Source organism: Chiloscyllium plagiosum, unplaced genomic scaffold (genome assembly GCF_037043375.1).
Source record: "Chiloscyllium plagiosum isolate Xiang-an unplaced genomic scaffold, Cpla_swu_hap1 HiC_scaffold_2, whole genome shotgun sequence".
Lineage (NCBI taxonomy): Eukaryota > Metazoa > Chordata > Chondrichthyes > Orectolobiformes > Hemiscylliidae > Chiloscyllium > Chiloscyllium plagiosum.
In genome coordinates this window covers 70,351,551-70,374,260 of record NW_028270140.1, presented here as the reverse complement: position 1 = coordinate 70,374,260, position 22,710 = coordinate 70,351,551, and the positions used below count along the sequence as shown (strand labels likewise).

At 40.3% G+C, this 22,710-nt stretch overlaps 1 protein-coding gene across 1 annotated transcript in view; it reads right to left on the bottom strand.

The window, feature by feature from the left end:
- Positions 1-22,710, bottom strand: part of rasef (RAS and EF-hand domain containing) — a 76,746-nt gene that overhangs the window by 45,261 nt on the left and 8,775 nt on the right. The window contains exons 2-4 of the mRNA XM_043712826.2: positions 12,465-12,611; positions 4,615-4,705; positions 877-972 (exon numbers count right to left, since the gene is read on the bottom strand). Coding sequence (XP_043568761.1) covers positions 877-972; positions 4,615-4,705; positions 12,465-12,611 — 334 coding nt within the window. The remainder of the gene's footprint in view (positions 1-876; positions 973-4,614; positions 4,706-12,464; positions 12,612-22,710) is intronic.

Sequence of the window (22,710 nt, the reverse complement as noted above, 5' to 3'; positions counted from 1 at the left end):
TGCTGGAAAAGCACTGCCAGTCGGTAGCATCCGAGGAACAGGAAAGTAAAATCATTCCTGATGAAGAGCTTATGCATAAAATGTCGATTTTCCTGCTCCACAGATGCTGCCTGACCGGCTGTGCTTTTCCAGCACCACACTGTTTGACTAAGTTCAGCATCAGGCAACACTTAAGCATCACTTCCACTTGGGAGCAGGTTGGCTTTTCTAATGTGATTATATGGTTCTCAAGTCAGTACAGAATCAGATGTGAGTAGACTGGTGAATTTTGTAAGTAATACAGTAAGAAGTTAGCATCCCTACCTTTACCCTGTGGTGTCAATGATTCTGGCACCATTCTAAAGGGCATTAGGACAGGCGTTCATGCACTGCAAGCCAAGAGCATCACTTAGGCTCTAAAAGTGGATGGTTGCATTGAAACATAGAGTCCCTTCCACCCTGCCTTGGTCTGCCTATCGCCGACGACTGGACAGACCTTCACCCCAGAGGCCAATACAGTGCAATCTCCTTCCTGCCTTCTCAGCAACATTGACCTTTGCCACCTGATCTCAATCATGGCATGGCAGAGACAAACTTTGCCTAAGAGGACAAAGCAGCAGATACTTGCCTGCTTTTTATTGTATGCAGTCAGGATTGGCTCGCCTACAGAGAACCTCACTGAGAAATGGAAATTAACTCTGCTGAGCTAGGCTTCTAATGAGCAAGCATGAGAGGTAAATATACTAAAATGGATTCTTGACTTTTGGCAAAGTTAACTCCACGTGCCTCTGCAGTTTCTAAAATTAAACTGATGCTGATTTTGAGCAAAATAAATCAAAATCCCTTCAGATTGCACTCTCATGCTATTTTAAAATCAGCTTTGGAGACAAACCTTACCTTTTTCAGTTTTGTAACTGTTATCTGGAGTTCATTTACATTACCATCATATTGATGTTTTAGGTTACTGAAAGCAAACTCAGCTTTTCTTTGTTCCTGTAATCATAAAGCCAGATAGTTTGAGCTATATAAAAGCAAATTGTATAACACAACAAAAATATTGCTGATTCAAAGTACAAATACAGTGTAATTTGAGTTAATATCCTATTTTACACGATCAGCAACACAACTGACACCCCAAATAATTTGCACTTCTGCCATAATACTCCACTTTTCTACAAATGAGTGGGTAATGATTAATTATATTTCAAATGGCAAGAATGTGAAGACACCTTTGAGCAATGTCAGAAGCCTTAGAAGAACTTCTAAATCTCAGACTCTCAAGGACCATAGTTAGAAGACTCACATTAGGTCTCTGCTCCTGAGTATTACTGAAACATATAATCAAATTTTTATCAGCAATGGCAAAGAAGAATTAAATTGAGTCTGCAATTAAATTGAGTTTGTCTAAATCCAATTCAGACAAAACCTACAGTCAGAAAAAGACTTGCATTTCTGAGTCAGACTTTATTGAAAAGCAGAGGTCAGATTCGTAAAGGTCCAGTGCTGACATACTGTGCCACCCAACTTCAAGATAATTATACGACACCAAGTTACAGTCCAACCGGTTTATTTGAATTTGTAAGCTTTCAGAGCTCAGCTCCTTCTTCAGGGATGGTATGATAGAGAGATGTAAGACAATATTTTTAGCAAAATGTTCGGGCGGCACAGTGGCATAGTGGTTAGCACTGCTGCCTCACAGCGCCAGAGACCCGGGTTCAATTCCCGACTCAGGCGACTGACTGTGTGGAGTTTGCACGTTCTCCCCGTGTCTGCGTGGGTTTCGGCTCCAGTTTCCTCCCACAGTCCAAAGATGTGCAGGTCAGGTGAATTGGCCATGCTAAATTGCCCGTAGTGTTAGGTAAGGGGTAAATGTAGGGGTATGGGTGGGTTGCGCTTCGGCGGGGCGGTGTGGACTTGTTGGGCCGAAGGGCCTGTTTCCACACTGTATGTAATCTAATCTAATCTAAAATTAGCTGCCCTCCGTGAACTCTTTAATCGGTTAGGAGGTAGACTGCTGACTAATAAGAAAAATCCAAATTCCCTTCAAGTCTTAGTCCCAAGATAAAGCTTTTATCAATGTACAAGAGGTGATATCTCAACTTTGACAATGCAGTTTAGGTGTGAGGTCCTGCTGCAAATATGTCTGTTTTAATCGCTGAGCTGGAATTCTTTGTTGCAAACGTTTCGTCCCCTGTCTAGGTGACATCCTCAGTGCTTGGGAGCCTCCTGTGGTGTTTCCTCCGGTGTTTATAGTGGCCTGTCCCTGCCGCTTCCGGTTGTCAGTTTCAGCTGTTTGCTGTAGTGGCCGGTATATTGGGTCCAGGTCGATGTGTTTGTTGATGGAGTTTGTGGATGAGTGCCATGCTTCTAGGAATTCCCTGGCTGTTCGTTGTTTGGCTTGCCCTATAATGGTAGTGTTGTCCCAGTCGAATTCATGTTGCTTGTCGTCTGCGTGTGACAAAGAACAGCCAGGGAATTCCTAGAAGCATGGCACTCATCCACAAACTCCATCAACAAACACATCGACCTGGACCCAATATACCGGCCACTACAGCAGACAGCTGAAACTGACAACCGGAAGCGGCAGGGACAGGCCACTATAAATGCTGGAGGAAACACCACAGAGGCGCTTCACAGGAGGCTCCCAAGCACTGAGGATGTCACCTAGACAGGGGACAAAACGTTTGCAACAAAAATTTCCAGCTCGGCGAACAGAACCACAACAACAAGCACCCGACCTACAAATCTTCACCCAAACTTTGAATGTCTGTTTTAAGCTGAGGTCAGGTTTTGTTTTGACTGAGAAGAATCTTGAATGAAATAATTCCCCCCAATGTGCGCATGTGCGTGTGCGCTCACCTGTGTACATCTGTTTGTGTGTCCGTGCCTGCATGTGTGTGTGTGTGTGTGTATTTTTGTGAGAGTGAGAGTGTGCGTGTGTGTATTTGAGAGCAGCTAATTTTGACGTTGTTAACGTTTTGCTTATAAATACCATGTCTTGTACCTCTCTATCATACCATGCCTGAGGAAGGAGCTGAGCTCCAAAAGCTTGCAATTTTAAATAAACCTTTTGGACTATAACCTGGTGTCATTTGATTTTTGACATTGTCCACACCAGTCCAACTCCAGCATCTCCACATCAAACACAATTATATGTTTTGGAATGATAATTTGTTGCTGTAGCAACATGGCTACTCCACTAAAATGTGAAGTGACCTATACCCCCAAATCTAAAAAAAAAACCAGTAAGTTTTTTAAAAAGCTGTAAGTTGTTCTGACCCACTAGGTTTTAAATGCATAAACTCCTTCTAAAGCACTTGAGCCCAAAATCTGACATCAGGCACATCTTTTCAAAACCATAACGATATTTGCTCCAGACTAAAACTACATGCATGCTCCTTTACAAGTCAGAAATGTAATTTAGAAGCACTAATTCTATTTACCTTACTGATTTGAAAACTATTCAAAAATTGTTTTTAAATTATTAAGTATTTATTTAAACAGTGATTACATGGTGATATTTCAGGTTATATTTATAAAGCATGGAAAATATTACAGAGCAAAAGACATTAACGTATCTTGAAATCAAAAAACTGATAAATACGAATATCATACTCAGTGCACCTCTATGAAATATTTTCAGTTTTGATCTGTGAAATGAACCTGTTGCTCTGAGTTACAGTCAGCCTCCCAACTGAAGCCAAAGGTTTTCAGGAAAAATGTAGAATTGTATATATCGATTATAGGTAAGAGAGTGACAGGAATGATGAGTGTGGTTACTGCATCTAGTAATATTACAGCTGGGATCTGAACACAAGTGCACATTTGAATTAACAACTTCAAATGAAGGTCATAAATAAGAAAGTAAATATTTAACAATCACAATACACTTGATGCTTTATGTTATCAGCATTGCCTTTCCTCTAGCACCTGCAGACAATTATAACATAAAGGAGATCAAAATAAGGTGTGAAATATTGTTGTAGAAATTGTTGCCCTTTCCATACATGTTGTGGAAAGCTAAATCCATGGCAATGCAAACTGCAGCAAATACAATGTTCCTTTGAAGAATCTGCCATGTGTGCTGAATTTCAGGCTCATTGAAGGCGAAAGGCATTGGCACTCAGAAATGGATTTTTTTTTTCCATTTCAGGCTTTCAAGTGTCAATAAATCACTTCTAAATAGACATTGCATAGCTAAACACAGTAACAAGTTCTGATGTTCTACCGTGGGAATAAACACAAATGTTTCCTGAAATTTCTTTCTGTAATGCTTCATTTGAAATATCATGCTGTAATTTCAGGGTGCACTGCAATATAGAGTTAAAATCTACTGGCAAACTATTTGTATTCATACCAACCTGAAATCAAGATATTTAGGTAGCAAAAGGGATTATGTTCAAATTCACATCTGAGCAACATCCCAGTAAAGCGACTGGTTATGAGATAAAATCAGGCAGGTTCTACAATAGGCAAGTAGTGAAGTTCAAAATTACCCTCGACATGACTGGAATCTACATTTAGTTGATAAAGAAAAATAATCCCACAGTATTATCTGTGCTTTCAGCTATGTTTTTGAGCTACAAGGTCAAAACAATTACTCAAGAAGAGATGGAACTTGTTTTACAATCTCACCTCTTTTTGGCAAGCCTGGACTGCAACCTTTATTCGCTGATCTATATCCTCCTCGAGCTCAGTCACTTGTTGTGCAGCCTCATCCTGTGTCCTGAAACAAACAAAAAAAGAGTAATTTGAGTCTTACACTGTACAGTCTGCTTCACCTCAATCTAGAGATTATTGTAGCAAGTGCAAAGTGTCTGCTTACATTCATTTGCACTTCTGTCTAGATATCAACTGGTTTCACCTGGACCATTTTTAAGATAAGCTGATACCAACAGTTGTCTATTTTTAATAAATAGTTGGCATTGGTGACACCATTCATGGATAACAAAACCAGAAAAAAATAAGATGCTAATCTACAGAGAGCAAATTAGGTTGGGTGACCAAAAGCTCAATCAGGAAAGTGAGTATTAATGAGGGTCATTAAAGGAGTTGGATATGAAACACAGGAGATAAAATAGGTGGAGTGTAGTGGTCACTGATGACGAGGTAGTGCAAGTGAAGGATGCCCAAGTGATAATCTACAGAGAGCAAATTAGGTTGGGTGACCAAAAGCTCAATCAGGAAAGTGAGTATTAATGAGGGTCATTAAAGGAGTTGGATATGAAACACAGGAGATAAAATAGGTGGAGTGTAGTGGTCACTGATGACGAGGTAGTGCAAGTGAAGGATGCCCAAGTGAACAGAGCAGAAAGAATGAAGAGTTCTAAAAACATATGGGGTTAAAGGAAGTGACGGACAAGATGTTATAGAAAGATTTAAACACGGAGATAAGAATTAAAACTGGACTTGTGGGAGGTTGGCAAGCACTGTGGGCCAACAAGGAATGCAAAGTTAGTAAGCAGGATAGATGTAGGATATAAAAAGGGATAGCAGTTCCAAATCCAGACTTTGGAAGTGCTTAAACATGTAAATACCAAAGGGATGAGAGGTCAGCCAGGATAGTATTGATACAATTAACATGAGAGTATTGATATAATTAACGTGGGGCTTCTATGTGGACTTTAGCAAAGTACAGGCCAACGAAAAGGCAGAAGCAGGCAATGCTTTGGAAGTGCAACAGGCGTTCCTGTGATGGGGAAGATATAGACTTAGGAGCTGTGTTCAAGTCAAGTAAATAATAAAGATTGCAAAACATTTAATTTGACTCAAGAAAGCCCTGGGAGTGAAACGAATCGATGGCAAGCATTTGGAGATTGTGGGAAGGGCAAGCAAAGTTTATGACTTTGAAGTTCAAAACGGCAATGGAGGAAAATACTGTGAGACTACAAGTTACAAAATCATTCATACAACAGACAATGTAACACTTCAGAACAGTGTTGTAAAGCAATCTAGAATTTCTCTATGGAAAATTATAGGGAAGCATTTGAACCAAGAGGAGGAAGGGGACAAGAATACGTGTCGGAGAATTTCAAGTAATAGTCCAGGGCTGGGATCAACAGCTATTGCAGGAGATGCTTCCTCTGAGAAGCTGAACAGAAAGTATAAAAATACTCAACCAAGATTCCACTTGCAACAGAATGAAAAAGTTGCAATTCAAGAATGAATTTAAAGTTGGCAAGCTCTGGAAAGAAAGGTAGTCTTCAGAATTTTAGACTTTAGTATCAACAAACTATCAATGGACTGCTTTGATGTCAGTAGAATCTGACTAATTTACAGTGCAAGTATTAGTAATGTGTTCTCATTAACGTATAGCAGCTTTTACTTTTTGTATGGTTTAATTAACTTATATTAGTAAAATTAGGGTGGGTAGGAAAACCACATGGAGTAAAGCACCAGACTCCTGTTTTCATTTCTGGGCATGCTCTGGCTATGGTTTGAACCAAACAAAAGCAGTCATATTGAACAGCATGATGGAGAACAAGCATCAGCCTTATGTCAAAGGCTGCACAGATGCTTAGAAAGACCAGGAGCAGAAAGTCATCATCTTAAAGAAGATAATATTTGTGGCATGGTTAGAAACGGACTACTTCCCAGTTTGGCCTGATAAGTCGCAAGGAACATTTGTGTCACATAAGTGTCAAGCAATGACCATTTCCAAAAAGAGAGAACCTCACCACTACTCCATGACAGTCAACAGCATTACCATCATTGAATCCCCACTATTCAGATCCTGAGGACTACCATGACTAGAAAGTAAATTGGACCAACCATTTTAATTCTGCAGATTCAAGAGCAGGTCAAAGGCTAGGAATCCTGCCGTAAATACCCTGAAGATTTTGTCAAGGGCTCTTCTGACACAGTGCAGGTATGCCTACCTTCTTTATCAGGAGGCGCGTGTTCAAGTTCCATCTGCTCCAGAGGTGTAAAGTAACATCTTTGAACAGTTTGAATAAAAACATCCACCTGAAACTCTCCTGGAGTGATATATTTGGCTGAGATGAGTGACCTCCAAAATTTTCCACCAATTTCACTCCCACATCACCTCTGGAGTTCAGCTCTTTTCTCCATGTTGGCACAGAGGCTGTAATGCAGTCAAAAGCCAAGTAGCCCCAACAGCATTGAAACTGAGTGTCAGTCAGCAGGTCATTGCTGTCTAACTGTCCCTTGATAGCATTGTCAATGATCCCTTTCATCACTTTGCAGATGATCAAGAGTAGACAAATAAAGCAGTAATTGGACAAGTGGATTTGTCCTCTTTTTTGTAGTGGAATACCAAGGCAATTATTCATATTGTCAGGTAGATGCCAATGTTATGGCTGAACTGAAACTGCTTGGTTAGGGGTATAGCTAATTCTGGAGCACAGTACTAATGCCATAATGTTATCAGGCCCTATAGCCTTCAGAAGTTCTAATGTATTCAGCAATGTCTTGATATCACATGGACTCAATCAAATTGGCTAAAGACTGGCATTTATGGCCATGAGGAACCCCCCCGAGGAGGCCAAGATGAATCACCCACTCAGCACTTCACCACTGAAGATGGATGCAGACACTTCAGCCTTGGCTTTTGCACTGTTGGGCTGGGGTCCCCCACCATTGAAGGTGGGGATGTTACTTACTTTGATTTGAATTATTATTGTCACATGTAGCGAGATACAGTGAAAAGTATTGTTTGCATGCTAGCCAGACAAATCATACCTTGCATAAGTACGTCAGGGTTGTACAACAGAATGCAGAATATAGTGTTAAGCTACAGAGAAGGTGCAGAGAAAGATCAACTCTAATGTAGCAGAGGTCTGTAAGTCTGATAACAGCGGGAAAAAAGCTGTTCTTAATTCTGTTGGCATGTGTTTTTCAACTTTTGTATCTTCTCCCCAGTGGAAGATGGTGGAAGAGAGTATAAACAGGGAAGGAAGTGTCTTTGATTATGTTGGCTGCTTTCCTGAGGCAGCGAAAAGTGTAGACGGAGTCAATGGAAGGAAGGCTGGTTTTCATTATGGACTGGGCTGCATTCACAACACTCTATAATTTCTTGCGGTCTTGGGCAGAGTAGTTGCCACGCCCAGCTATGATGCATCTGCATGTCGTTGTCATCTTTCCATTGTCATCTATAAAAATCATTAAGAGTCATTTTAGACATCCTGAACGTCCTGGGCCTTCTGAGCAAGCAAAAGCATTTGTGTGCTTTTTTGCCTGTAGAATCGACCAAGATGGAGCAGGATAGGTCATTGGTGATATTTACTCCTAGGAATTGAAGTTCTCGAGCACCTTGACCTCAGCACCATTGATACAGACAGGGACATGTCTACCACTCCCCTTCCAGAAGTCTATGACCAGCTGCGTCGTTTAGCTGACATTGAGGCAGAGATTGTTGTCTACTGGTGGCACAGTGGCTCAGAAGTTAGCACTGCTGCCTTACAGCACCAAGGGCTCAGGTTCAATTCCCCCCTCAGGAAACTGTCTGTGTACAGTTTGTACATTCTCCCCATATCTGTATGGGTTTCCTCCCACAGTCCAAAGATGTGCTGATGAAGTAGATTTACCATGCTAAATTACCCATGGTGTTCAGGGATGTAGAGGCTAGCTGGATTAGCCATGGGAGATATAGGGTTACAGGGACAGGGTAGAGGATTGGGGGTCAGAATGTTAGTGGGGTCTCAATGGACTGAATGGTCTGCTTCCACACTATAGGAATACTATGGATACTATCATTACACCAGGCCATTGAGCTATCTATCTCCTTTCCATAATCTGATTTATTGTTGTTTGAGATCTGATCCACGAAAGAAACATCATCAGCAAATTTGTAAATGGAGTTAGAACTGAATAGGGCCACACCTATAATTTCCACCACTGTTCATGACCGGATGTAGCAGGACCATAGAACCTAGGCCTAACCAGTTGATAGTGGGATCACTTAGCCTTGTCTATTTCATGCTCCTTCCATTTTTTTGGCATATAAGTAGCCCTGTCACCAGATTGACACCTCACTTTTAGGAGTGCCTGGCATATACGTCTGCACTCTCCATTGATGAAGGTTTGGCCCCCTAGATGGATGGTCATGGCAGATGGTACCATACTCAGTCAAATGCTACTTTGTTGTAAACAGCAACTATTCGCTCCTCTTAATGTGATGGATATTGTTGTTTATAAATATGGACAGCTATACGTCAGCCTCTTGTTCATTTACAGTCAGTACATTGTTATTGATCATTGAATAGTTCATTAATAATAGTGTGATGTGACACTAAATGTGTTATGTGAATAAATGTAAAGCAGAATGGCTTATAAGTCATGAGCAAAGTATGAAATGCTCTTAAAATATTTAGAATCAATTTAATAAATAAAAACCATTCAGATTTGTTGGCATGAGAAAAATGGTCCTTTCTTTTACATAGTGTCATGAAGGAACAACATTGATTGTTCTGAAAACTTTCAGAACTGACAGTAATTTCTTCTTTAAAAAAAAACTCAATATCAATGACTTCAATGGCATTGAAAATAGCTCAAAGACTTCTTTTGTTTGGTAGACATGGCCAAATATAATTAAAATGATCAAATTTCTCTGAATACAAAGGCCTGTTGAATGTTTTTCAAGCATTATCATTTTATTTCTGACATAAAGGGCATACTGTTCAAAAGGTAGCAGTTTTTTCAACCACACCGTAACTTTAACTGTGATGTGATATCAAATGTATTGTGCACAGGGGAACAAAACATTTGAGCAATAATATTTTTCAATTATGAAAATCAGCATAACAAGACAGTCATTAAGAATTGTAGCTTATCACAAGACGTGATATTAATAGAGACATTTCATGCTGTCACGCAGGTGGAGACTTCATTTTGATAATTATACTATTTCTTCATGTCAGAACTAGAAGTATATAAGCCAAACAAAAATGTGTAACAAATTATTCTGTTAATTTAAACATGAGAAAGGGATCATGTGCTGCAGTGGTAGTGTCCCTGCGTCTGAGCTAGAAAGTTCAAGTCCAACCTGCTCTAGAGGTGTCAGCATCTCTGAAAAGGTTGATGAAATATTTCTAATCACTAGGTGATTGGTAAGTCCCAATGCACTGCACATGAAACAGGTGGATTTGAGATCCTTTATATTTTGGTATCCGACATATCAATAGCATCATAATAAGAAGAAATTAGCAAAGGCTATTCTAGAGACAAAAGAGAGAGGAAATAGATGGCAAATCACCTTGAATCACCTCTGGCCATTCCTCAGTGGTTGTCCTAAAGTAAGACTGGAAACATGCTGAGGCAAGTTGACAACCAGCATCTTAGCTGGGTAAATATAGCATTTACAGATTGAGTAATGGTAAATGTTTTAAAAATTAATTTATGGATATATTCACCTATCCCACATCCCTAGCAGTGAGTTATTCTTCAAAAGATCAGAGGCAGAGCTAGAACACTAGAGCAGCAATTCTCTGATCCATGTTCCTTTTGAACAGTTCCTAATAAGACCTGCAGTTTTATTCGAGATTACACCTCTTGCCTCCAGGTCAGAATATTCTGGAGACAAGAGACTGAACACATAAACTGGCACTCAGCACAGTACTGATGGAATGCTGCATTTCAGCTAAAACACTGAACCGGTTTAATCTGTTCAGGTCAGCAGCAACAACTTCCATTTGCACAGAACTTGACACAGGAGAAGTGCACAGTTAAGTGAAAATATAAATAATTGCCATGTCTGAATGTTTAACTAAAAGCATGGAAGAAGAGGTAGATTTTGGGGAGCAAGAGGTGGAACCATGAATTGCTTTAGGAAGGAAATTTCAACTTGGGTTCAGATGATTGAAGTTTCAAGTGGGAGAATGGTCAAGAAACTTTGGAATTTAATGCCCCATCTGAGGACAACAATCTTGCCTTTCTTACCCCAGTTAAGTCATGGACAAGAAGGCCTTTATGCCCCATCACCAACTGAGACCCTAAAGTGGAAATTAATACCTGATGGATCTCATTCTGTTGCTGCTGGTACTAACCAAGCAGCTGGCAGAGGGCTCATGGGATTCGCAGGTTCAAAGCTATTTAGTGCTTGATCAATGGGTTTGCATGCTGTACATCTCTATGACTCTATGACTGTATGACCTGGCATCAGGAAGGAGGAGCCTACCAGCATCCACCACTGCCTTGATGCCAACACTCCTCAGTGTTCCTCAACTCCATCTTTCCATTGGTCACCTGTGTCCTAGGATACAGCAGTGATACTGGGTCCTTTAATCTCAGGAAAATCATATGCTTTCCAGTTATGATCTTGAGTCGCACTTAAGTTAGCAAGCCTTCCCTACAGGAGGCATTGCCGGGCTCCAGCTGAGATCCTGTCTTCTCCATTTAAGCCAGCCTGTTGATTCTCGAGAAACTGAAAGCAAGGATGAATGTTTCAGCAGAAAGACAGTGGAAGGAGTAGATGTGGCTGATAACACTGACAATTTAAGTATGATATAGAATCATAAGGAGAAAGTGAGGGCTGCAGATCAGAGCTGGAAATGTGTTGCTGGAAAAGCGCAGCAGGTCAGGCAGCATCCAGGGAACAGGAGAATCGACGTTTCGGGCATAAGCCCTTCTTCAGGATAGAATCATAAGCTCAGCTTCACATTGAACAAAATGGTGACTTCGCCAACAATGTGCTTCAGTCAAAGAGTGGCCAGAGATGGGGATGAAATCAATGTAAACGTTACAGATGATAAGGTATATGGTGGAAACCAGAGACGTTTTTGGACCTCCTAATGTTTAATATTGTGTTTGGATATTAGTACATAAATAGTGGTCAGCTCAAAATTATTACAGCTTATTATCCTCAACAGGTGTGTAGGTTCAAACCCCAACATAGCTGATGGTGAACTTTGAATTCAATTTTAAAAATCTGTAATTATTAAAAAAAAGAGCTAACCTAATCATGACCATGTAATCACTGTCAACTGTCCTTTAAAACGCGTCTAGTTCATGAATAACCTTGAGTGGAGGAAATCTATCATCCTCACCCGGTGTGACTATAGAAGCACAACACTGTGGTTGACCTTTTAGTGGACAAAGACCAACACTTTGAAGTGGTCCCACAAGGCACTCAGTTCAACGCCAACTAGGGACGAACAATAGCAATGCCCATACTTCATGAAAAAAAATTTTAAAAGTACAGATGAGAATTGGACCTTGACGTTTCTGAGTTCAATGCTGTAAACTCTGGAACAAAACCTTACTTGTTCATTCTATAAGAGGCAACTTTTCTTCTTTTGCACCTGAGCACAAGGAAAATGTGCAGGTAAAATCAAAACCGGGAGAAATGCCAATCATGGATTCTGCCCAATTTTTCCATCTATCCAAACGAACTGGTTGAAAGTTAGGAGATCTCCATCGTCGAGTTGCAATTCTTCCAGTCTGTCTTTCCTCTATATATGCCTCTTAATTAAATCCATTCACAACAAAGGAAAATATATTCAGTAACATCCATTGTAAATTGTTCTTACCTTTTCACACAGTGGGCTAGTTTTTCCAATTCTGTATTTTGCAACATGGAATCTCGAATGAAGTTCATGATCACAGATTCAAACTGGAGAATCAGCCTGGGTTCTGCTGTTGTCAGGTTCTCGTAAAGGGCAGCAACTTGTGCAGGTCTGTGTGAAAATATAATAAATGAGGGATGAGGCATAATAAGCAGCATCCCAGAGTACTGTCAGATGGTGACGTTGTCACTGTTATCTGCAGTCTCGTCATGCACATTTTACACATTCCAACAATGTGTGGGATCTCTTTACACACTGCCGCCTGCGTCTTAATCTCTTAAAGATTTTTTTGTTTGTGTCCAACATTTGGAGGATTCTCACCAAGCACCAAACACACATCCCTTCACACAAACCTTAAACACAGCAAATTAAATAATGCCAAATGTCAATAATTAATAAGATAGAAAGGTGTTAAACAGGACAAATGTATCTCAAACCATGCCATTTTCCACTGGAGTAAGTTCAGAATTTTCCGAATTCCATGATCTAGAATTGTTATCATGCTCACCATGGAAAAGTAAATAAAGATTAGTGGAAATACCCAGTTTCCGTTGCAGGTTACCACTGTGTTTACATTTTTGTTTGAGCATGCTACATGCAAATATTATATAAACTGTCAATAAGTTACATTCTGTTAAGGAAGAAGATGGTGAAAAAAAGACAAAGTCAGGATACACCCTAGAATATTAAAGGAAGTAGCTGGAGACACAGTTGATGCGCTGGTAGCAATCTTCTAAGAATCCCTCGATTCTGGAAAAGTGCCAGACAATTGGAAAATTGCCAATGTAACAGCCTTATTTAAAATGGGAAGGAGATAAAAAACACAACTATAGGGTTATTGGGAAAATGTTAAGAATCTATTATAAAAGGATATAAGAGGACAGTACTTAGGAATACATAATATGGTCAAGCAAAGTCATGCCGAATAAATTTACTGGAATTCGTTGCAAATGTAACAAGCAGGATAAAGGAGAAATAGTGCTCATGTATATATTTAAATTTCCAGAAGGTTTTGATAAAGTACTGCATGTTAGGCCATGTAATATGTTAAAACCCCATGATTTGGCTAACAAATAGAAGAGTTAGGATAAGAAGAAATTTATACGAAAGCAACCTGTAGCTAGTGGACTGCCGCATGAATCATTGCTGGGCCACATCATTTACAAAATACATGAATGACTTGGATGAGGAATGTGAATGTACTTTGGGCAAGTTTGTGAATAACATGAAAATAGATAAGAAATCAAGTACTGAGGACAATACAATGAATCTGCAAAGGGGTACAAAACAAGTGAAGCAAGTGGACAAAAACCTGGTTGGTGGAATGGAATGTGAGGAGATGTGAGGTTACACACTTTGGCTTGAAACAAAAGTGCACTGACTATTACTTAAACGGAGAAAGCTATTCCATAAATCACAAAAACTAGCAAACAAGTTCAACCGATCATAGAGGAAGCAAAGGGGATGTTGACCTTTATTTCAAAGGATATGAAGTATAAAAGTAGGAAAGTCTTGCTAAAACTATGCAAGGCATTAGTTAGGAGAAAGTGAGGACTGCAGATGATGGAGATCAGAGTTGAAGAGTGTAGTGCTTGAACAACACAGCTGGTCAGACAGCATTCGAGGAGCAGGAGAATTGATGTTTCAGGCATAAGCTCTTCATCAGAAATGAGGGGGTGGCCAAAGGGGGCTGAGAGATAAATGGGAGTGGCATGCAGCTGGGGGGAAAGTAGTTGGGTAGGGGTGAAGGTGATAGATTGGAGAGGAAGATGGACAAGTAGGACAGTTCAAGAAGGTGGTGCCAAGTTGGGGGTTGGGGAAAGAAAAAGTCATGGAGGGCATGGGTGGTGTCCCCAACATATGTCCCCACCAACCTCCAGATACATTGCATCACCCTCCACCATTTCTGCCACCTACAAAAAGACCCCACCATCAGGGAGATATTTCCCTCCCTACCCCTATCTGAGTCCCAAGAGACCATTCTGTCCATGGCTCCCTTGTAGGTCCACACCTCCACCAACCCACCCTCCCCTCCCAGCATCATCTCCGCCACCACAAGAACTGCAAAATCTGGTCCCACACCTCCTCCCTCACCTTCGTCTAAGGCATCAAAGGATCCTTCCACATCCGACAGAGATTTACCTGTACTTCCACACACGTCATCTACTGTGTCAGTTGCTCTTGATGTGGTCCCCTCTACACTAGGGAGACAAAACGCCTACTTGTACAACATTTCAGGGAACATCTCTGGAACACATATACTAAACAACCCCACCACCCTGAGGCCAAAGACTTTAACACCCCCCCACCCCAACTCTGCCAAGGACACGCAAGTCCTCGGCCTCCTCCACTGCCAAACTCTAGCCACCCAACGCCTAGTTAGCCACCCAAGGCACTATATAGACCACACCTTGAACGCTATGAACAGTTTTGACCCTTTTACCCAAGGGAAAACGTATTGGTATTGGTGCATTGGGCTGATCCTTGCACCTCTATTCGTTAGGGTTTAGAAGAATGAGAGGCATTCTTACTGAAACATACAAGGTTCTTAAAGGACTTGACAGCGTAAATGCAGAACCTAATTCCCATGTGGGAGAGTCTATAATGAGAGTCAAAAATCTCAGAGTAAGGGGTCACCTTTTTAAGACAGATGAGAAGGAATTTATTCTCTCAGATGGCAGTAAATCTGTGGAATTCTTTACCACAGAGGACTGTTAAGAGTTCCTTCAGCAAGATGAGCATCATAAAAAGTGAAGGTTCATGTGAAAATGATTTCTTCGATTTCCATATGTGAGGTCTTCAATAGTGTGTGGAGGAATGGCTGACTGAAACATCTGGATTTCTATGTGAGAACTTTGCAAGTGTCAATGCCAGAAGTTGTTGTCCATTTCAAAGAATAATGATGCAAACATAGACAGTTTTGTTTTTATTACATCTGCAAAGTCTGAGCAATTTCTTTCAAAAGAATTACCTTAAGTAGATGGAGGGACCCTGACCATTAAGACACTTAATTAGCATTAAATGAAATAGATAGAAACCCAAAAGTAGAACTGCCTCAAATTTGACATTAACTCAATTCCTCCACACTATCAGAACAAATATACGTTTAGATTAGATTCCCTACAGTGTGGAAACAGGCCCTTCGGCCCAACAAGTCCACACCGACCCTCCGAAGAGTAACCCACCCAGACCCATTTCCCTTTGATTAATGCACCTACCACTATGGGCAATTTAGCATGGCCAATCCACCTGACCTGCACATCTTTGGACTGTGGGAGGAAACCGGAGCACCCGGAGGAAACCCACGCAGACACGGGGAGAATGTGCAAACTCCACACAGACAGTCACCCGAGGCTGGAATTGAACCTGGGACCCTGGTACTGTGAGGCTGCAGTGCAAACCACTGAGCCACCATGCCGCCCCTATTATCCAAAATTCTGAAGATTTCTGAAATGCAAAGAGCAATAAATCTATTCAATAAAAGGTGGTCATTAACAAAATATTCGGAACAATTTATCCACAATGGTTGAGGCAACAATAGGTTGCAGTACTGACATTCACACATTGCCATGCTTCTGGCAGACTGCCTAGCAACACGGAAAGGTGTATCTATCAAAGGAGCAACACGTCTAAGTGCCAATGATCATTATTTCATGTTCTGAAATCATCTTAATATAAAATTGTGTTTCCCGTTCTTAAATACTGTATAACATTCTTGTACCACATTCGCAAAACCCTAACACTAATCCTAACGCATTCTTTCTCTGAAAAAGTCTGAAGTATCAGCCATATCCATCTCAACTTAATGTTAAATCCTACATTCATTTTATCATAGGTGATTGATGGCACTGACTGCTTATCCCTGTAAACACAAGGGGGCATCAGAGACAGCTTTTGCTCATAGTTGAATGAAGAATTTCCATGATCTGCCACAGACCAGTCAAACAGCAAAAAACAATGAGATGTTCAAAAGCCTTATTTTAGGTTTTACAAAATGTTGGTTATTTTTTACAGTGAGTAGTTTACTGCAGATTTTTCTTTCTGACGTCAGTTTGGAAGCAACTCTAAACCTGATTATTTCAATGAAAATACAGAGTAGCAGGTGTGAACTAAATCCAAATCAATTGAATTTTCCCAGCCCCTGAATGATGGGGGCAATTGAGTTGAGAAAATATGAGGAGATCAGAAAAATTAGGTTCTCAGCCTGGAGAAAAGAGTCTGATTTTCCATCCAGAGTTTGAACAGCAAGTTGAAAATCTCACTAGTGAGCAGCAGTAGGCATCTCATGAAAACCAAACTTACTTCAGTTAAATGCAATTTCAACTCTTCCACATGGCAGAGAGAAACTCAATGGCAATTGTCCTAACATGAAGAGCAGAGCAGGTACCTGGCGGCTCCTGCTCACCACTTGCTCCTCCATCTTGGCCAGCAATCCCGAACGTCACGAGTACACACCGAGCAGTGATCAAACACAGTTCCTCAGTGATGGAGGTTGAAATCAAATGCGCACCAGGCTCACTACATCATCAAGGCTGATTTCGGACTAACTTGGAGTACAGTTCAACACTTGGATGCAGCAATTTGGAGCGCACTGACACCTTACATTGCCAAATTGCTGCCAGGCTGCTATACACACATGGGCAGGCAATCATTTCATTCATCAGAACAGGCTGCATCACTGGGCTCTTAGCTTACTCTATTAGTGCTAAGTTAAAAATCACACGACTCCAGGTTACAGTCCAACAGGTTTAATCGGAAACACTAGCTTTCGGAACGCCGCTCCTTCATCAGGTGGTTGTGGAGGACACAATTGTAAGACACAGAATTTATAGCAAAAGTTTACAGTGAGATGTAACTGAAATTATACATTGTGTCCTCCACAACCACCTGATGAAGGAGCAGTGCTCCGAAAGCCTGTGCTTCCAATTAGACCTATTGGACTATAACCTGGTGTTGTGTGATTTTTAACTTTGTAAACCCCAGTCCAACACCGGCACCTCCAAATTATCCCTTAGTGCTCACATACTCTGCACCAACTTGGATGCTCATCACATCTCTGTGTACCCTTTTTGCACAATGTTGCCTCATTCAGAATTTACAGACTCTCATTAATTCTCTTGTCTTCTATTTGAGCACAGACATATGGCCAGACAGCTTGTCAGTTAATAGCAGTGATTAGTCAAGTGATAGGAGGGGCAGGGTGGACATATTGCTTTATGGTACCATACTATATCAATGTCACTCCTGCAGCATATGCAAGCAGCCTACACAGCAAACACACTGCACATGCTTCAATCAAATGGCCACGTTTTAAATCTAAGTGGAAGAGTCATGGCTGTCCCTCCAATTCAGTTACCGAGGTGGTCATTGGCAATCCCAAAACAATGACAAGATGATATGCTACTTGGGCCTTAGTGAAAGAGTAAACAAGATCCAAATACAGTATGCACTAAGGATGTGGAGCCTATGGTGATCGATTCTTGTATGTACGTAACAATGGCAGTTTATCAGATGAGTGATGATGTAAAATGGCAATACGGTTATGAATATGAACTTCTACTTGCAGTGAAGTGTCAACGATGCTAACTAGTGCCCTCAGATATAAACACAGTTTTGCCAAGTTGAAGATCTTCAGTAATAAAATGAGAAGTTTAACAGTCTTTTTTTTAGCAATGCTTAAACGTTTGGGTGAATGTTCATTGACTGTCATAAACCAGAATCTTACTCAAATTCTAGCTTTATTCCCTAGATTATTCCAACAGAAATAATGGAATTGTCTTAATTGTAAAAATTACATGCAAGAGCAAGTTAAAAAAAAAGCAAAAATTCTTCACACATCTAAAATGAAAGTTTTTGGTAATGTTGTCACCTCCCAAATTTGTACCTACCTTTCTCAGAATTCCACATTGAATCTCTCCAAAATCAAGTTTCCATGCATGCCAGAGTACTGAAATATCCTTAATCAATGTCATATATGTGACTGTGACAAAGATAAAGTTTATCTCCTCATTCTTTTCCACCTCCACTTACCTTTTGACACACTAACCACAATATCCTTCTCAATGCCTCTGCGTGACTATTATCTAGCTCAGTGGGACTGCTTTCACTGATTCCATTCATGTCTATCTAATCCTAGCCAAATGCTTTCTCATCCTGCCAATGCAAGACTATGCAACGTATTCCTCACAGCCCCCAAGAATCTATTCAAGAACACCGTTCTTGTTTCTCATCTACATGCTGCCCCTCAACAACACCATCTGTAAGCAAAGAATTAATTTTCACATGTTAGCCGCAGAATTCTATCTCATCTTTCTTCTCTTCATTCCTCCAATATTACTACATTGTCAGACTTCTCATCTTACATCCGCATTATACTACTCCAAACTCTGTTCCCTAGGTACCGACTTTATCTTTCTCCTAAGAACATTTGGAGATTACATCAGTCACTGTGTCTGAAACCTTGGTGTGACATTTGACCCCAAGGTGAGGCAACTTCAACCTGTCTTAGCTCATCTGCCATTGAACCCCTCTTTGTTCAGCTTGATGTAACTACTGTGACAGACTCCTGGTTGGCCTGTCAAATTCTACCCTCTGAAAACTTAAAGTTATCGAAACTCTGTTGTATCTTAAATCACACCAGGTTCCTTTCATCCATCAGGCCTGTGCTTACTGACATACATTGGTACTCAGTCAAGCAACATCTTGATTTTGAAACTCTCATCCTTCTTGTCAAATCACACTATATCCCTCCCTGCCACTAACCTCCCCCAGATATCTGTCTAGGATATCTTCTCCTCTAATCCACATTTGAGCATTGCTGGTTTCAAGTGCTCCATCAACAATAGCAAAGCCTTCAGATACCTTGACCGTAAGTCCTGGAATGTTCTCTCTATACCCCTCTGCTTCTTTACCTTGCACTTTTAAGAAATTCTTCAAAGCTTACTTCTGACCAACCCTTAGGTCGTCTCATCTAATACCTCTTTGCTCTGTCATATTTTGTTTTAGAACAGCACAATGATACACCTTGAGATGCTTTCTTGTCTATGAAAGACAGTTTTCAGACTTTTGCTTACAAATAAAAAGTGTTCTGTATTGTGCCTTGAAGCAGTTCACACATTTATAAAACCAAAATCATTCAAAAAATCCATTTAATATATATTATTTAACATCAGATTACTGATCGAAGGGCTGTAATGGCAATTTCCAGGGGAGCAACATCTCAACTAAAGTTACATAGGAACACAGGAATGGAGTAGGCCATTCAGCCTATCAAGCCTGCCCCAACATTCATTATATTCATAACTGGTCGAACACCTCAATTATTTTTAACCTCTCTATCTCAATAATCCTGTCCACCACTGGTATTCAGAAATCCTTACCTTAAACATACTCAAATACTGAGGTTCAACAGTCCTCTTTGTAGAGTTTCAAAGGTTCACAACACACTAAGTAAAAATAATTCTCCTCTTTTTAAATTGTGTTCCCTGTTTCAAAACTATTCACTGCATCTAACCTGTCCATCCCTCTTCATATTTTCTAAGTTTCAATGAGATCACATCGCACTTTATCCTTTAGAGATTCTTTGAATTCTTGATTCTTTGAATCTCTAGAGGATACAGAATCAGTTTGCCCAATCTCTTTCCAAAGGACAGTCCTGCCATCCCTGAAGCAAGTCAGGTGAACCTTTGCTGCATTTCCTCTATTGCAATAAAATCCTTCCTGAGATAACAAAACCAAGCAAGTTTAGAGAAGATTTGTGGCTCAGGTTGAGGTTTTGGATGTAGGTTTGCTCACTGAGCTGAAAGGTTCATTTCCAGACGTTTCATTACCTTACTAGGTAACATCTTCAGTGGATTTCACGTGAAGCAATGCTGAAACTTCCTGCTTTCTATTTATATGTTTGGGTTTCTTTGGGTTGGTGATGTAATTTCCTGTGGTGAAGTCACTTCCTGTTCCTTTTCACTGAGGGGGTAGATGGGGTACAACACTAACAAACAACACATTGGACAAACAGGCAGAAAACTAGCCACCAGGATACATGAACACCAACTAGCCACAAAAAGACAGACCCTCTCTCACTAGCATCCTTACATACAGATGAGGAAGGACACCACTTTGACTGGGACAATACATCCATCCTAGTACAAGCCAAACAAAGACATGCATGAGGATTCCTAGAAGCATGGCATTTCAAACAGAACTCTATCAACAAACACATCGAGTTAGACCCCATCTACCACCCCCTGTGAAAAGGAATAGGAAGTGACTTCACCACAGGAAATGACATCACCAACCCAAAGAAACCCAAACATATAAATAGAAAGCAAGAAGTTTCAGCATTGCTTCACATGAGGTCCACTGAAGATATTACCTAGTAAGGTAATGAAACATCTGGAAATGGACCTTTCAGCTCAGCGAGCAAACCTACATCCAATACAAGACCAAAACTGCATACAGTACTCTGATCTAACTAAGCTCCTTAATAATTGATGTGAGACACACTACTGTTGTACTCAAAGTTTCTTGCAATAAGCCTGAAGAAGACCAGTTTATTTTCCTTCATCAGTTGCTGTAAGCTGTGACTTCTAATGAATACGTGTGACCAATTGTCCAATGCTTCCTGCAAGTGAGTGAAATACTTGAAAAAGGAAGATTGAGAAGAAACTGTAGCTAAGCTGAAATGATCATCTCAGCAAACCTGTGAACATGTACCTTTCCCAGTCTTTCCCTCTGCCTATTACACCTATGGTTTTTGAGTTTCTGGCTGCCTGTATATGTGTGTGTATGGAGGGAATGTTATAAGTGGGTTAGAATTTTAACCAGTAGAGTTATATATCAATGGTTCATAATTGCTCATCTTGAATGAGAATCTAATTATTTGTAATAAATCATAATTGTTGTCAATACAGAAACAAGGTCCTTGCTTTCTGCCAACCTGGATCTTAAGGGTATATCAGGAAATTGTGTGTACTTTTGTTAAACCTTTAAATTTTATAATGAGTACAAGAAATATGGGGATTTCCAATGTGTTACCCAGTGGGGTGGAACAATTATGAACAACTAGGACCCATATACTGATCCTTGTGGTACCCCACTAGAAGAAAGTGTGGACTGCAGATGCTGGAGATCAGAGCTGAAAAATGTGTTGCTGGAAAAGCGCAGCAGATCAGGCAGCATCCTAGGAGCAGGAGAAGGGCTTATGCCTGACACGTCGATTCTCCTGCTCCTTGGATGCTGCCTGACCTGCTGCGCTTTTCTAGCAACACATTTTTCAGCAGCGGTACTCCACTAGACATAACTTGCCTATTATTTTAGATTCCCCAAAGAAAAAATTCCAAGAACCATTCAAACAATTATAAATCTCCTGGAATTGCAGATCTCATTCTTTTCTTCACTTTGGGTAGTTATAGTGAATGTAATTTTCTAATAAATTAGAAGTTCCCCTTCAGCTCTAGTAGGTAGTAACATGATTACAGTTCACAGGCAATTTGAAAATCACTCTCCTGCCTAATCCTGTTCTGCAATCAAGCTAACCGATGTGCCAGGAGCACTAAATAGGAAAATGTAACCTTAGAGCAATTTCTCAAATACGCCTAATGATTTTCTTTGTGTTAAACTCTTTAACATCTTTTGTGTTAGCTCATGCAATGTACAGTCTTTCTGACCCGTATGCTACTGTCATTTCACATCTAGAGTTACTCGAGGTTGGAGATCAGTCAGATCACTTTCAAATATAATTTCCTGTTTGGCAATAGTAAGGTTCTTTCCATCAATATTTCTTTGCCTTGACACCAATTCATCAATATAACAGCTGGTGGGCACTTTCTTACTTGAAATTTATGATAATCTCCACAAAACTGAAGATCATTCAACACAAACAAATCACCCCAATGCAGAGACTATGATCGTGGAGGGCAATTACCTGAGATTAATCAATCCTCAGATTTATCTATCCTTAAAGTGAAATAAGCTTGACGTAAATTGCCTCCAGCACAAAAACTGTCATAGAAGTAAACAGAATTCCTCAATGCACTCGTTGTATAATCAATATATAATGAAAGTATGCAATGACTTCACAAAATGTGTGTAAATACAAATTGTAAGAACAGTTTTCAGAAGATACAATGTTAAAGCTCACATGACAGTGATCTTGGAACTATATAATCCTTTAGTAAATTCACAGCATTCAGAAATATGACACCATGATGAA